Source organism: Pelmatolapia mariae, linkage group LG14, assembly GCF_036321145.2.
Source record: "Pelmatolapia mariae isolate MD_Pm_ZW linkage group LG14, Pm_UMD_F_2, whole genome shotgun sequence".
Taxonomy (NCBI): domain Eukaryota; kingdom Metazoa; phylum Chordata; class Actinopteri; order Cichliformes; family Cichlidae; genus Pelmatolapia; species Pelmatolapia mariae.
The window spans coordinates 29,532,057-29,548,662 of NC_086239.1; the positions used below are offsets into that span (position 1 = coordinate 29,532,057).

The window sequence follows — 16,606 nt, forward strand, 5'->3', positions numbered from 1 at the left end:
CAATATATGCTCTAGTTGGAGGTCTGACATCAGTTGCCTGAGTCTGTAGTGTGTAACATTAGGTCTCAGAGCAACATGTTATGGACTACATGTAGTCCACATGGTGGCATTTATTGTAATCCTGATCTGAGCTTCGTATTTTAGATTTTTGTACACATAAAATGTAATTATTTCAAGAAAAAAAAATCATGACCTTAGGGGGTGAATTTTAAGTCGTTGCAATTCTCCTTGCAACCTATAGGCGGCTCTCTCTCTCTCTTCTTCCTCCACGTACGTACGGGTGTGGACGCACGGCGCTCTGAATGCTGAAGGTAACACAGCGAGGCTTGTAACTTTTCCTCTGTACAGCTACAATACACCGCAACAAGCTAATATATCAGGTAAGTTTAAAGGCATGGAGGTAAATTTGTTTATTTTTTAAAATTTGACCTGTTTAAACTATTCAGTGATGGTTCGAGTGAAATCCTCAGTCGGTCACCGTTAAATGAGAGAAACACGGACAGCCCCCGCGGCAGGATAGATAGTTAGCTTGTTAGCACACACCCAATTGCATTTTATTTCACGACGTAGAAGATGCAAGTTTATAGTGAGGAGCTAACCGAGGTATATATCTTCCATATGGTGGAGTAAAAGCAGTCGGTGGTGCTGCCAGGAGTAGAAGAACTAGGCGGCTGACTTAAGTGAGCTTTCCCCTCACTGTGTTAGCCGGATAGCAAAGCAGCTAGTCAGGCAGTGACAACATTGTTGGGAGTGTAAATGGTAAACTGCGTGGATCAATGGCGCGTGAAACTGAGGTTGTGACCATACTGAAATAATAATAATAATAATAATATTGTATTATCATATTATACCGTCCCACTTATTGGCTAATACCAGTTTCATAATCAATTAGCTCTGCAAACCAATACGAAGATAATAAAAAAATCAACCAATTTCTTTCTACAAAGAAGAGCAGCAAATCCAGACTGTAAACTTGATAGGGCCATGAAGTGATTGATTTATTATCAATATATTAGTATAATCAATATAATATATTAGTCTGTTGCCTGTGTATTAAAGGAGTACAGACTTCAGTTTGACTCTGGATGATTATATTTATCTATTCTGGTGTCCATGGTGTCCAGGGCTATTTTTTCATACAGCTACATTTTGTGAGTCACTGTGTTGTAAACGGCATACCCACCCTGTATTACTCAGTTGGAGATTACTCAACACTAGGTTGTCTTGTCTGTAGGCTTTCTCCTTTTTAGGTTTGTACAGCAGTTTGTTTGTTTTTTGTTTTTTTGTTTTTTTTAAAGAATAATTTTAACTGAGTGACCAATTTTTTTTTTTAAATCAATTTCTTTAGGGTCGTGTGGGTGCTGCTAAGCCTCTCCGATTGTGGTCCATACTGTCCCAAATGAGGGACTGATGCTGGCCAGGACGTGCCTGAACCCATCGGGTTGCAACTCTTGTCTGTCCCAGTTTAGTTCTGCATCTGCTCCCACGGGTGCGTCCTAGAAGAAAAACAATACACCAGCCAAAATGGATGATATATTCACTCAGTGCCGGGAAGGCAATGCAGTGGCAGTTCGTTTATGGCTGGACAACACAGAGAATGATCTCAATCAAGGGTGAGCTGCAGTTTTTTTCATAGCCAGAATTTATCAGTCACTTCTGTCCATATTATTTCAAATGAAAGTTGGACACTGGAATCCTAATTAAGAATTTAATTTATATCCCCAAGCAGCTGTGCCTGTTTGCTTGTGACTTGCTAAAACATGAATTTGTGATTCCAGATAGCGTGGATCAAAATGTCAGATGTGATCTTGTGTTTTATTTAAAATGTTTTATTCTTAAAGTTCTTCTCTGGTGCAGTCTGAAAGCCCGCCTTTTCAATCCCCCGTGAGATTGTGGACTGCCGTTGAACCCATTTCCTTGTGGGCGCATGTTTATGTTTAGAATGCCAGCACAGTAAATCAAAAGCATGATGTTGGACAGGAAGCATGCTGTGATGGTATAGTTAGTCACAGCAATTAAAATCAGGCTCTGCATGCTCTGGATACAACTTGGTTTTAGATTTGGATGCAGAAAATATTGTAGGCTACTTTACTTCTGACATGACACATTTAGTACACAGCATTTTCTGTCTAATAGTTCCAGATTAAGAGTCCTGAGCTGCTGTTTTTATCTTAAGCTGGCTACATTGGGAAAAACTTGGCAGTCCAGTCTGGATGGCCACCCACAAATCTTGTCTTTTTAAAGAGCTCTGTTTAAGATTTAGACTACCGGTGTTTGTGTTCAAAGCAAACAAAAAAATAATAAATGAGTCAATTTAATTATGTTCCTTGTGTAAGTGGTAGCTGTTCTCTTTCCTTCTCCATTTCTCCCTGTTTTAGTGGACTTGTGGTAGTGTTTTTTTTTTAAATGACAGTTATTCATTTGCAAATGACATAGTTGTCAAGCTTTCATTATGTTGCTAGTACTATGAAAACGAAAGAGCTTTTTTTGGATTAGTGGTCGTCCTCTTTTTTTGACATGAGCGTTTCATGGTTCTAACCAAGAAAACATTTGTTAACTGACAGAAAAGATAACTGTTTTGGTAACTTCAGAGGCACATGGATGTTTCAAGAAATATTTTAATGTTGTTAAAATTGCTATTTGGTCAGCATCTTTTTTTTCTTATTTGGGACCTGTTTGCTCTAAATATAAAAGAGGAACTTGTGGATATACATCATAACTTGAAAATATAGCTGTATTCTAAAAATAGATGCAAAAAAGATTTTTATGTCTGTCTATACATACACTTTATTCAGAAAGTTATATTTTTTTCATTTTCTTTGGCTTCCTGTTTGCTTTGTTTTTTCCACTTCTTGTGAGTCTGTCTGATTGCATTGAGCCAGTGTGGATTCATGCATGCGACTCGCCCATTAGTTGATTACACGTCTAGTTCCCTTTTCTGGCTGATGTGTGTCCTCCAGTGTATAAGACACTACAGAGCCTCTAGGCCTTCCTTTTCTGTGTTTTAGTAAACTCACTGTGCTCTTGCCTGACAGAACCCTCCCTGAGATATTTTCTATGCTCTACAATGACGATGTGTTTACACTGATGTAACTCCCACATGAACAGTAGTAGTGGAATGCAGAATCTCCTTACAAGGAGCAACACATGGGCCTCAAGGGAAGCTTTTACCACCTACCAGAACTGAGGGCTAGGGGGAGGAGACTATTATAGTGGGCAGGGCTAAAAAGACAGACAGAAAATCTTTGTGTATGTGGGGCTGTATAGTGAATTTTTCAGAAGAGGAATGCACAGTTAAGCCATAGCAGCCCACATCACCTTCCCCCTTCTCTACTGATATGTTTCCTGTATGTCTCCCTGTGGTGTTAGATAGCTCCACTCATTTCCCCTTGCTGCTTCCGCCAAGTTTAGAAGACTCTAATTGCAAAGTTTAAAACATATTCTAAATATTTGTAATGTGGTTATTACTCTGGTCTGATGTTGTCTCTGAGTATTTTTTACAGTACCATTTTACTGGTTGGTGGATCATTATTATTAACACAAAAATCAGGTGTTTATTATTAAAGAGCTACATGGCCTTGTGTGAAAAAGTAAATTGCCTGTAAACCTAATAACTGGTTGGGCCAGCCTTAGCATCAACAACTGCGATAACTTTGTGATAACTGGTAATGAGTCTTTCACAGTACTGTGGAGGAAATTTGACCTCCTCGTCTTTTCAGAACCACCTTTTTAAGCTCAGCTCTCCAAAAAAAAGGGGTTAAATACAGTTAATTCAAGATTTAACAAGAGGGGAAATTACTTTTTCACACAGAACCAGGTAGGTTTGATTAACTTTTCTCCCTTAATCAATGAAATCATCATTTGAAAACTGCATTTTGTATTTAATTGGGTTATCTGTGTCTAATATTATTTTTTTTGATAATCTGAAATATGTAAGCATGACAAATATGCAAAACACTAGGAAATCAGGAACGGGGCAAAGACTTTTTCACATGTATGTTTTCTCCCTATTCTGTAATGAATTGAAAATCCATAGTGTCTTCAACTTCTGGGAAAGCTTGAAGTCAGACCGTTGACAGATTAATTGATAATACTATAATAATATTTAGTTTTGCTCTTTGGTTTGACTCCTAGTAAGGTATCTGTACCATGTCCAAGCATCTTTTACCTCTAACATAGAGCTCCTTTGACCAGTATGATTGCTGTGGTTGATTGATGGTGGGTAATTGGAAACACAGTGGTCTAAATTCTTGTTCAAATGGGTAGTAATGGATTCAGAACAAGCAGTGCTGATCATTGACTGAGATCATCAGGTTTGATTCAGGTCTGATGTTATTGGGTTATTATAATAGTAATAATTACTATTATTATTATTTCCATCTAAAAAAAAAAAAAGAGGGGCTGCCATCTGCTGCAACTGGTTGTTAAGTTAACAGGAAGACGAAAAGAAAAAAGGAGCATAGAAATACAAGAACAAAACAGACTGTGGGAGTGAATGGAAAGAAGTTAATTACAGTAAACAGCTGTATGTCAGTTCAACAGGAGGGAAAATAGGAGTGTGGAGAAAAAACGCTCTGTGCATCATGGAACGTCCTCCAGCAGCCCAAGCATATAGCAGTATAATTAAGGGAGTGTTCAGAGGCACCTGATCCAGCCCTAACTGTAAGCTTTATCAAAACAGAAAGTTTTTAGTTTAATTTTAAAAGTAGAGATGATGTCTGTCTCCTGAACCCAAACTGGAAGCTGGTTCCACAGGAGAGCAGCCTCATAGCTGAAGGCTGGAAACCTGCAGCCTGCAGTCTGAGGGCAAAGTGCTCTGTTGGGTCAATGTGAGACTGAGGTCTTTAAGATGTGATGGAGCTTGCTTATTCAGGACTTTGTGCATGAGAAGGAGGATTTAAAGATCAATTCTGCAGTGAAGAGAAGCTTTAACTCAAGTAATGTGATCTTTACTTTCACCGTGTCTCCTGTGCTCTGCTCCATGTGTCTGAACTGAAGTAAAACAAACACAAATTAATTGAGTAAAGAAACAATAAATAATATTTTTCTTTTAAATTCCCCTCTCTAACTTTTAATGGTAGAGAAAACATTGTATGATATGTTAAACAATACACTGGAAAATGCTCCGCACATTTGAATAAAAATATGTAGCTGTAGTCCCGGATTAGCTGTTTAGTGTAGCTAGTATCAGGTTGTTATTTTTGTATGCAGCTACTGCAAAAGGGATTTAACATGGTCAGGTTAATTGTAACACTAAGAGATAAAATTTCCCATCTATCAGAACATCAAGTATTAGGTAGAAATACACTGTGATTTGGCTGTGGTAGTGGTAGTTCTACTGTAGTTTATGTACTTTTAATTTTAGAATGGTCCCTCTTGTCATTAGATGTTTGAATGAATAAAATGAATACTAGAAAAATGAGTTTTTCAAGAGTAAAAACACTAATTTACTATTCCCGTAACTGCTTTTTAGATATTTCAGTGGATTTGTTTTTCTTTAGCCGAGGCTTGTTATATGAGCCGGTGGGGATGTCAGTGCAGAGACATACAGGGTGCAGACAGAGACGCTTCCTCTGGCTCTTCAGTCTGCCAGGATGAGTTCTGCTGGCAGGTGAAAGTGCCTGAAATAAATTACCGCAGTCAGTGAGGAGGAAGCGAGCAAGAGAAAACCCTGGCACTCAAGTCCTCATGGGTTTGTGGGATGAAGGTAGCTTAAAGGGAAAATCCATCCTGGAACAAAAATACACACGGAGACCAGAGTGTTGAGGCTTACTTGATGTAACCACAGTACATTTTCAGCATTTATATGTGGATCTGAGCTATTATTGTGTCCTTTTTTTTAGAATAAAATTGTTTTATATAAATATTTTAATAAAAAATGAGTTAACTGAACTTAGATTTTTCAAGATATTATATCTTGAAAAATAAAAGGAAATAACTTCATCTAAAATCTTTATTTTGGTAAAATGTTTTGCACAAGTCATATTTGAACAAGTTGTGCATCAACTCAGGAAAATCTAAAAGAAAATCACACTGTCAAAGGCTATAAGGAATTATTATTATTGTTGTTATTTCAAGCCACAACTCAAAGTTATTCAGTGACATAAAACTGACGAAAGCAGCACATTGTATCATTGGAGATAGGGCTGGGCGATATGGCCTAAAATCCATATCACGGTATAATTTGAAGCATGTGCGGTAACGATATATATCACGATATATTCTTTTCTTCTGTATAACGTATTTTACAAACTATAAGGCACACTTAAAATCCTTTAATTTTCTCAAAAATCTACAGTGTGCTTTATGTATGAATTCTGGTTGTGCTTACTGACCTCGAACAGATTTTATGTGGTACACGGTGCACAGAAATCTGTTAAAAAATGTTTTAGTGCGACTTTGGTAAGCTACGAAGCCACACCGCTTGATGTATTGCCCATTGGTATTGCCGGAGCATTACGGCTGCCGTAGTCAGGAGCCTTGCGGAGTAATCTGGGTCTTAAACTCCGTCCGCTTCAGGTCCCAAAGTCAAACGAACACTACAGCATCACTGAGAGTTAAAAACTGTCTAAATTCTTTTATCTTTAATAAAATGATCAGAGTTGCTGCTTTACCAGGTGTAACAATTAAGTTTAACATCCAGGCATCCGTGAAAACAGAATTGGTTAAATTTAACAGAGTTAGAAGTTAGCAGGAAGTTAGCTCGCTATTTTCCATCTAAACATGATATAGCATGTTCTGACTGAGAGATGTCTGAAAAAATTCAAACGTACATCTCTGCTATCACTTCCAGCATAAAGGAAGACAGAAAACTAAACAGCAGTGACGTTTGTAGGGTTACTGAAGTTGGACTAGCTGGTATATAATGATGTGCTACGTGATCGCTAGCAAAACAGCTACGTTAGCATAACATTAGCACAGTGAAGCTGGAGGATGAACGCTAACTTTCCACTCGATGAAAGTTAACGTGAGGGTTTCTGGTGGTTAGGGACAAATGCAATCGCATGGCAGGATGCTGTAAACGGACCAAACTTCAGTCAGGAGAACAACTGAGATAATCCATCCACAATACGAGGTTAGTCATTAATATACTGCAACAACATGGGAATAGAGCAGCTGCGAGAGAATTCAGCATTAATGAATCAATGGTAGGGAAGTGGAGGAAGCGCAGGTTTTGGCTTTCCCCATATTCCAAAAGTGCTTAGTCTCTTTGCTATTACTGTCGCCCAGCATAATTTGCAGATGATGTTGTTTGCAGCGGCTGCAATGCTTTCGACCAAAACAGGCGCAGCTTGATGATGACACCATCAACATGCGCTATCGCGGTAGAGCGGTATAGTCAAAATCTCTACCGTTGGCCAAATTTATATCGTTTCTACCGTATACCGTTTATACCGCCCACCCCTAATTGGAGAAGCTTTTGATTTGTAAGAGAATTCATATGTAAAATTCTCAGAACAGATGAGGAGTAATATGTTTAAAAGCTAATCCATCCATGGTAGCTGTGGCTACAATGTAGCTTGCCATCACCAGTGTGTGAATGTGTGTGTGAATGGGTGAATGACTGAATGTAGTGTGAAGAGCTTTGGGGTCCTTAGGGACTAAGTAAAGCGCTATACAAATGCAGGCCATTTACCATGGCAGCTGTTGTTAAACAGAACATTTAAGCCCATACAGAGCACAATTTTGCTTATTTTGTAATTTCTTGATTTTAAAGAAGATGTATATGAACCTTGATGCTCCACTTCCTCCCCCAAACAGACTTGCTTGGCACTGAAAGCTAATCAGATTAGAAGAGTGTGTGGGTAGTTTTTCTCTCATAAACTGAAGCTAATTAGTTTTCAGGATTTGGCCTTTTGGTCTGAGAGGAAATTGCTCTCTGAGTTGATCCACAGCAGGTCTCACAGTTAGATGTGTGTTGTGGGACTGAGGGTCTCTGTGGGACTCTTGATGCTGTTTTGTGTGAATACAAGCCCGTGAATTGAGTGCCGGGGCAGACGGTTCAAATTCCTGCAGAATCATAATACTCCCTCAGTTCTCAGATCTTATTATTATGCTGTCTGTCTACTTATAATTTCGGAAGAAGTGAAAAAGATATTACAAAGAGCACTGTGCTCATGGAAAGTAAAATCCATCATAGTAGTCCAGATGATCTGGTAGAAGTGAGTGGAGTGATGAGACAGAGTCATACTCACTGCTGAAGGTCTCACTGAGCCTTTTAAGGACTGCAGCGCTGCTGGTTTTTTTTGTCCAGTCTTTTTCATGATCGACTCTGTCACTGCACTCTTCCTGTGTCTTAATCTCTGTGTTTCTGTGTTTCACAGTGAAGACACTCCATCAGTGTGTCTGTCATATAATCGAGGCCACTGTGCGACATGTGGCGTTGCTGCTGTCACCGAGACAGGAATGATGAGTGCCAGAGGCTTATTAGCTTTTGTCACTGAGTCGCCTGAGCTTCCTTTTTTACAGAGGCAGAAAATGACTGTAAAAATGAATAAACTTATCATGCGTACATAACTCAGCTTCACATCACTGGCATAACAGATTATTGGGAACAAATATAATAAGTAATTTTGCAGTAAATTCTGCCTTTGTGAAGGATTAATCATTCAATTTTTTTCATGGAACTCATTCATAGCATTGCTTTGGAGCTGTGTTATCTACATTAAAGCAACAGTTGTTACTAATGTTTTGCCTCATTTCACTGTAAGGTATACTTAAATAGCTCTATCATAGGTAGGATCAGTTGTGTAAATGTATTTTAATAGATTTTTTTAGCTCAGTTTTCTCATTGCACTGGTAATTAAGCATGAACTGGGGCACTGGTAATCTCACTTAACATGTATATCTTTACATTGAGGATCTGGGTTTTTCTTTTTTTATGAAGTTTCCTTGTCAAACCAAAAACCCATTTCCCAAAACAGCTGTAGTTTTTACCATTTGTCTTCGTCCAATTATACCACAGAGGTGTTTGTGTGGAAAATTGCTGATGTTTTGTCCCTCAGGTTATACTAAGCAGGTTTTTGTATAAAAACACGTGCTCAGCTTGTATTGCTTCTGCCCCTGTAGAGATGACCATGGCTTCAGCCCTCTCCACTGGGCTTGCAGAGAGGGTCGCTCCAACGTGGTGGACATGCTCATCATGCGAGGAGCGCGCATTAATGTCATGAACCGGGGAGACGACACACCCCTGCACCTGGCTGCCAGCCATGGACATCGCGACATTGTGGGAAAGGTAGAGTTCTTGTAAACACTGGAGCACAGTAACTCTGTTTAGAGTCTCTTGGATGAATTCCACTGTGACTATAACATAAAATGTATCATAAACATGTCATGGATTGTGTATAAAAGACAGACATCACCCATTAGTTTATGGACTCACCCTTGGCTTTCTGGCGACTGCTGCTTTCTTTATGTATGGAGTGATAGTAGTGCTTGGTGAGCAAGCTGCATTCATAGATTGAATGGACGTAACAATAGGCAGTATAAAAGATGGATGCAACTGTTGTGCCCTCATCACCCATTGGTTTCTGGCTTCCTGTTTTGAAGCCATGAGCTGACTGTTTCTGTTGTTGCTGTTTTGGTTGCAAAAAACAGATATGATGAGGCTGGGCGGACCTGACTCTACTGAAACTACATGCTAATTGGTTAATGAATCATGAGTGACAAGTCATTTGCCATTGAGCGTGCAGTTTTATACCACAGATAATCCTCTATGTTGAAACATAATATGACTGAGATTTCCGAATTAGACTCATTTTTTTTTTTTTTTAATTCAGTATGGCCCAAACTGAGTGACCGAGACCATAAACGTAGCAGGAAAATGTTTGCAGAGGTGAAGACAGAAAGCCATTTTCCCACAGACTTCTATAGGATCATAAGCCATCTGGCGGCTTTCACATAGAATACAGGTTTAAGGCATTGGCTTTCTTTTTCTGACTCAAAAGCAATATCTGTGTTTAATATCTGTGTTTAATACTGTCTATAGGTCTGTTTAATAGTGGTAATTAACAGATTATTAAATACTAGAACTGTAGTCAGCACAAACTTCAGGCTCATTATGTATCAGCAATACAAACATGGTCAAGAGGACCAGACTAGAGTTTGCAGAAGTGAAGCCTAGCAGATAACTTCTGGATACAGTTGTCTGTGTCTGCACATCTGTTTAGCAAAGCAGTCACGCACCTAACTTTAAGCCTTGTGCTCTGTATGAGCTGATTATATATAAAACAACACAAAAATATAATCCCTGCAGTTGTTAATTAGAAATTAGCAGTGGGGATCAAAATGGTTTTCTTTACAAACTAGTCATGTTATCGGTTGGAGATGGAGCAGTGAGAGTGAGCAAATGCAAGATCTTAATATGCAAGTTTCAAAATGATGCTCTCTCTGGAAGTTTGGTTCATTAGCACAGGATATTGTGAAAGCTGAAATGATATCATCTGAACAGCTGAAACATGTCTTGTCTGTTCTTGTACTTGCACCTTTTGTAACAGACAAAGCTGAAGCATGATTATAAAATGTGCATACTGCTACATATAAAGGCACAGACAAAATTGGAGCTGCAAAGCAAATGGCAGGGACTTCACACGCTTCAATGCAGCATATTAAACCTGCAGTGTTTTTCTTTATACGAAACAAAGCTGGGTTTTCAAAGTGCAGCAAACACATTGTGGCAGTAAGTGTATTTGCTGTAAGGTGTTGAATGTTTGTCCATAAAAGAAAGAAGGGTATTTTGTATTATCCTGTACACAGTTGATGTAATGTGGGGCTTCTGCTCCACGATGTCGATTTTAAAATGGCTGTAAAGCAGCTACTGAGTTTAATATTAGACACGTCTCAATACCTCTGGTATGTGTCTACAGGCAAAACAACCGTGCATGATTTTTCTTGGCAGCGTTAGGATCATCTCTGTGTACAGCCTAAACAAGATCTGACCAGCCTTTCTCTGCATGTAATCCGTTGTTTTTCCTTCTTTTAGCTGATCCAGTGCAAAGCAGACACCAATGCCGTCAATGAACACGGGAACACACCACTGCATTATGCTTGCTTCTGGGGACAAGACCAAGTAGCTGAGGTTAGTGTGCCCCCTGGTGGCGATGAAGCTAAAACCTATGTGTCTTAAAGTATTTTTTTAAAGTGTTGATAACATTTGTTTTTTCTCAGGACCTTGTGACTAATGGAGCTCTAGTGAGCATCTGTAACAAGTATGGGGAAACTCCGTTGGACAAAGGGAAACCTCACCTCCGTGAACTCCTCAGAGGTATACCAGACTGTTTGGTTTTTTAAAAAAATGTCAGCGTCAGTCATACATCTTTCAGCTTTGTTGCTCTGTACTGACTTTCTCATTTTACTATCAATACAGAAAAGGCTGAGAAAATGGGACAGAACTTGACTAAAATTCCCTTCAAGGACAGTTTCTGGAAAGGCACCACCAGAACCCGTCCCCGTGAGTCCCAGCAACCCATAAACCAATTTCTTAGCTGACTACTTTCCACCCACAGATTTGTACAGAGTGCTGCATGAAATGGAAAAATGTTCTGTGCTACTCTCCTGATTAATCTTAATGTGGCTTTTGAAATTTCCACAGATTTTTCAGATTTCATATAAATAATGGGCTTTTTGTCTGAGTTTTAACTTGCGTCTTGAGTTATGTCTCTGTTTTGTGTTTTTAGGCAATGGAACTTTGAACAAACAGGCAGGCATTGACTACAGACAGCTTTCTCTAGCCCTTAAAGTAAACGAGAACCAGTCTGGAGAGGTAATTTCTTCTTTTATTTCATTGTGCCCGATGTTAATGCAGAACTGCTAATGATGAATTAAAGATTCACTTTTTTTGTTTCTCTTTTGTAGCTGTGGCAAGGGCGCTGGCAGGGAAATGAAATTGCCATTAAACTGCTAAAAGTTCGTGACTGGACCACTAGGAAAGGCAGAGACTTCAATGAGGAGTATCCCAAACTCAGGTTCTTATATAATCCTGACTTTTCTATACAGGCTCTTTCGTTTTTTGCCTTCGCAGTCACTCATTTGTCTGTTTGCACTGTCTTGAGCCAAATTCTGTGTATAATTTTATTTCGTGGGGAGGTGCATCTCACACTTTTTATGTCAAATCCTTTGTGGATTTGCCTGTTTTTGTCTGTCTGTCTGTCTGTCTCCCCTGTCCTTCCCTCTTGGGCTGAATCCCAGGATATTTTCCCATCCGAATGTCCTACCCATGTTGGGAGCATGTCAGTCTCCTCCCGCCCCTCACCCCATCATCATCACACACTGGATGCCTTATGGCTCCCTCTACAACGTGCTGCATGAAGGCACCAGTGAGTACCTCTACTCTGGTCACAGGTCCATACTTCTCACCAGTTTGGGTGATTTGTAGGGATTTGTGATTTATTGGACTTAAGTATTTGTTTTGGTCATTAAGTTGTCATCACTTTTTCTACAGTAGCAATTTCACTGTCATCCAGTAATGTAGTGAAAGACATGGCTTAAACCTGTTATTACTTGTTCTTCATCATGCTGTCAGATTTTGTGGTGGACCAGACACAGGCGGTCAAGTTTGCCCTTGACATTGCTAATGGAATGGCGTTCCTACACACACTTGAACCCATGATCCCTCGTCATTACCTCAACAGCAAGAGTGTAATGGTAAGAAGAAAACTACAAATAAGAGATGTGTGGTACAGTTTTTGGAGGCATCGAAGTCAACTTTGTTTTCCGTTTTCACAGATAGACGAGGACATGACGGCAAGGATCAGCATGGCAGACGTCAAATTTTCCTTCCAGTGTCCTGGCAGGATGTACTCGCCAGCATGGGTAGCCCCTGAGGGTAGGCATCAGTCATACAGCACAGATCCAAAGTGACAGTTGAAGCCACACAAGCTTGCACTTGAATGATGGATGCAGGAAACTCTAGACTGTCTCTGAGCCAAATGTAATTTGCAGCTGATTTCCCCAGGAGATAGATTGAAATCAAAGTTAGCTGGAAACATAAACTGATTACAAAATGTGAAAATAACCAGGGAACATTTGCAACGGAGAAGCAAACAGAAACAGCGTGTGGGGGATGGGATACAGGGGATTTATCAACACCAGTTACATAGAAACAACATGTATGTATGCTGTGATATGCAAGAGAGTGTTTCTTGTGTTTAAAACACAAATACACAGAGTTGGCATGGTAACAAATTTTAATAATATGCCTTATATTCAGGATTTTTTTGTAATATGTAATAATAGAAATATACTACTGCTTCAAATTTTCCTTATATTAGCAAGTTTGCTTATATGTAATGTATCATATTGTAGAAGAATTGTAATATTATATCTACTGCTTTTGCAACATGGTGATATTTATATTTCAGTCATTTCTAAAGGATTATGGAATTTGGTTTAATGGCTGGTTGGTAATTGGTTTTAAACAGGCTGTTCAATCTTCATAGAAACATGGCCACTTACAGAGGCATGAGTTTAGTTAGACTTTACTCAAGCCTGGAGTCCAAGCTGATGTACATGCACTAACCTTACAATAGGAATAAACAGATGGCACAACACACTGTTGTTGAAGTAAATGTATTTAAGCTGACATTAGGTTTGTGCTGCGCTTTGTATCTGTAACCTGTTACCTTCCTTTGTGAAATCAGCTGCTCAAATGTCTTCAGTTTCTCTTCATCTACAAGATTTGGTTTCCATAGCAACATATACTATAAGATGCTAGATCACAGGCAAAAAGCCCACAGAGCTCCATGTTGTTCAAGCTTTTTTTTTTTTTTTAAAGATAAATACTGAACTGTCGTGTAAAATACATTCCTTAGGACTCCCCACTTTATACTGTATACTATATATTTCTGCTTCTCTGCTGCTGTTTGCAGGCAGACACTAGTTTGCAAGAGTGGAAACAGAAATTGCCTCCATATTTTTTCTAATGCAGTATTTTTTGGACGTTACTTGCTGCAGATTAGTAGACCATTGACTACTATATTTTGTACCTGAGTTCTGCAGATTCGTTCACAATACACCGCATGTGATACAAGGTGGTGATTTTGATAAGCTATTCACGATGTTATCAAATTGGGCACATCCTAAGGAAGGAACAGCCTCACTGGTTGCAATAACTTTTCATTTCTCCACAGTAGTCTGAGGATGTGGCATGTTGTTACGTTACTCTATAACCTTCTTTATTTTTCTTGGCTCAGCCCTTCAGAAGAAGCCAGAAGAGATCAACCGCCGGTCAGCAGACATGTGGAGCTTTGCTATCCTGCTGTGGGAGTTGGTAACCAGAGAAGTGCCGTTTGCTGACCTGTCCAACATGGAGATAGGCATGAAGGTTAGCAGCACTGTTGCTTATTAGATTAACAACTGGATATCAGCAGCTTGCAGACAGACCTCACAATCATTACCTGTTAGTTTAATGGATTTAATGTGTCTGTATGTTCTGGGTTATAGGTTTCTTTGGAGGGGTTGAGGCCCACTATCCCCCCTGGCATCTCTCCCCACATTTGCAAGCTCATGAAGATATGCATGAACGAAGATCCAGCAAAGAGGCCTAAATTTGACATGATTGTGCCAATTCTGGAAAAAATGCAGGACAAGTGAAAAACCTCTTCTGACCTTCTTTACCTAACCGATGAACAACAGGATATCTTAACCCAGATTTGACTCTGAGATGTTGGTGTGGTGCTTACCAATATTGCCTTAAAGTCTCATTCTCACCCTCTACCGCTGTATTCAATACCACTGTACCTTCTGCTTGTGAGATGAATTCAGCAGAAATCACTCCTTTTTATATTCTGTTTTTTCCTCTTCTGTTAAAGTGATATCTAAGTTTTATTACAGTTTTTGTTACTGATCTGCTGACACTGTCTGCAGAAGCATAGTATTTACTGTTCACTGTATAAACTGCAATCATATTGAACTGAGTACAATCTCAAGTGACAGAATAACCCGTGGAGGTCAGCATGACATTCTGTTGAATTCCTTCAGTGGTGGGCCTGCCATGCTGATCCTCGCTGTATTAAAAAGCCTTTCTCTAAGGTGACTGCTCCTTTTGCAGTGATGGTCCATAACAAACGGATAACATATTAACCCAAAGCTTGTGGGAATATATGTTTGTTGTATTAATATCATCAAATGTTTGAAGCTGAACATTTAAATGTATTAGATAATAAAACAATATGAATGAGCAGTGCCCTTGAGCGCACGTACAAGAAGCAGCATTGTGCCTTTTAGCTGGGCTGCATAGTGGTAACGATGAGCTTGGCCTTTTCGTGGACCGACTATATCCTGTGCAACCTCCCAATGATTTAAAACTGGCCATAAAAGCTTTTCTGTTTGGTGTTTTTGGGAAAAATTCACCCAGAATGGAATTCTTGGTAATTGTGTTAATGTAATTGGCATTACTTATTTGCTTAATCTTTCAGTAATTATTTTTTTTCCCTGATACATTATTTGAATCCTGTTTGCTCTACTGTTGAACAAAAACGTCAGTCAGCTTGTGTCATCATGTATGAAAGTGTTTGGGCTCAATGCTGACATCATTTCTTTGTGAACCAACATGAAACTGCACCCTATTATGTAATTTATTAAAGCATAAGATAGATGCAGTCAAAATTAGGTGTTGTCAGCGACACTTCACCCAGTTTCTTGGATGTCATCAAGGGTTTGACGTAACATGTGTTTGTGTTCTCTCATTTGTTATTTGATCCACTGGATTACTTCTTGCTTTATATCCCACTCAAGGTTTTTTTGTTTGTTTTACTTCAGTCTTTTCTGTGCCTCCACCAGCTTGCTTGTTTGTGCTGAAGCCAAAATCAAGAATGACATATGCAAATGTATGTATTTATATATATAAGTATATTAAAAAATAAAACATATGGACAACTTGAATGTGTGCATTTTCTGGAGGGAACTGGACTTGACAGGATTGTTGTGGAAAATGTGTAAAGATTGCAAATAGATCTCTTCAAGAGAGGCGACATAAGTTTCAGGGTATTGACATTTAAACGTAACATTTATCTTATGAGGAACAGGGCATTCTGAGCTTTCTGTAGTATTGAGTCTCATTATCTCAGTCAGTATTGACATACAAATTTGATCAGAAATGTAAAACATCATTGAGTAGTATGAGACAATAATAGAGTTAAGGGTTTACTCTCCAGGTACACCTGTTTAACTGCTTGCTAATGCATATATCTGCTATCATCCAGTGCATTTAGGCATATGAACATGGTGAAGAGAGCCTGCTTAGATAAATCTGAGCATCAGAATGCAGGAGAAAAATGATTTAAGTTGCTTTGAATTTGGTGTAGTTGTGCATGGTCTGAAAAAAAAGAGCAGCAGTTCTCTGGGCAAGTATGCCTTGTTGATGGCAGAGGTCAGACGACAATGGCTTGGAGCTGATAGGAAGGCAGTAGTAACTGAAATAACCACTCACTGCAACCAAGATGTGCAGAAGAGGGTTTCTGATTGCACAGCAAACCTTGAAGCAGATGGGCTAAAGCAGCAGAAGATCATATCTGGTGCCACTACTGTCAGCTAAGAACAAGCAACGGAGGGTTTGGGCTAACCAAAATTAGACAATAACAGTTCTGATGAGTCTTGATTTCTGCTGCAA

General features: G+C 39.2%; 1 protein-coding gene across 1 annotated transcript; it reads left to right on the forward strand.

Moving 5' to 3' along the window:
* Nucleotides 1-274: 274 nt before the first annotated feature.
* Nucleotides 275-15,866, forward strand: LOC134641524 (integrin-linked protein kinase). The gene is made up of 13 exons (XM_063493992.1): nucleotides 275-380; nucleotides 1,349-1,613; nucleotides 9,070-9,235; nucleotides 10,982-11,077; nucleotides 11,167-11,263; nucleotides 11,366-11,449; nucleotides 11,676-11,761; nucleotides 11,854-11,963; nucleotides 12,187-12,314; nucleotides 12,521-12,642; nucleotides 12,724-12,823; nucleotides 14,190-14,320; nucleotides 14,440-15,866. The coding sequence occupies exons 2-13, from the start codon at nucleotides 1,525-1,527 to the stop codon at nucleotides 14,587-14,589; spliced, it is 1,359 nt and encodes a 452-aa protein (XP_063350062.1). The 5' UTR covers nucleotides 275-380; nucleotides 1,349-1,524; the 3' UTR covers nucleotides 14,590-15,866.
* Nucleotides 15,867-16,606: the final 740 nt, after the last annotated feature.

Coding starts and splice junctions, on each gene's coding strand:
- LOC134641524 (XM_063493992.1), top strand. CDS start 1,525: ATGGATGATATATTCACTCAGTGCCGGGAAGGCAATGCAGTGGCAGTT. Junction 1,614..9,069: donor GAGAATGATCTCAATCAAGG/GTGAGCTGCAGT, acceptor CTGCCCCTGTAG/AGATGACCATGGCTTCAGCC. Junction 12,643..12,723: donor TCAACAGCAAGAGTGTAATG/GTAAGAAGAAAA, acceptor CCGTTTTCACAG/ATAGACGAGGACATGACGGC.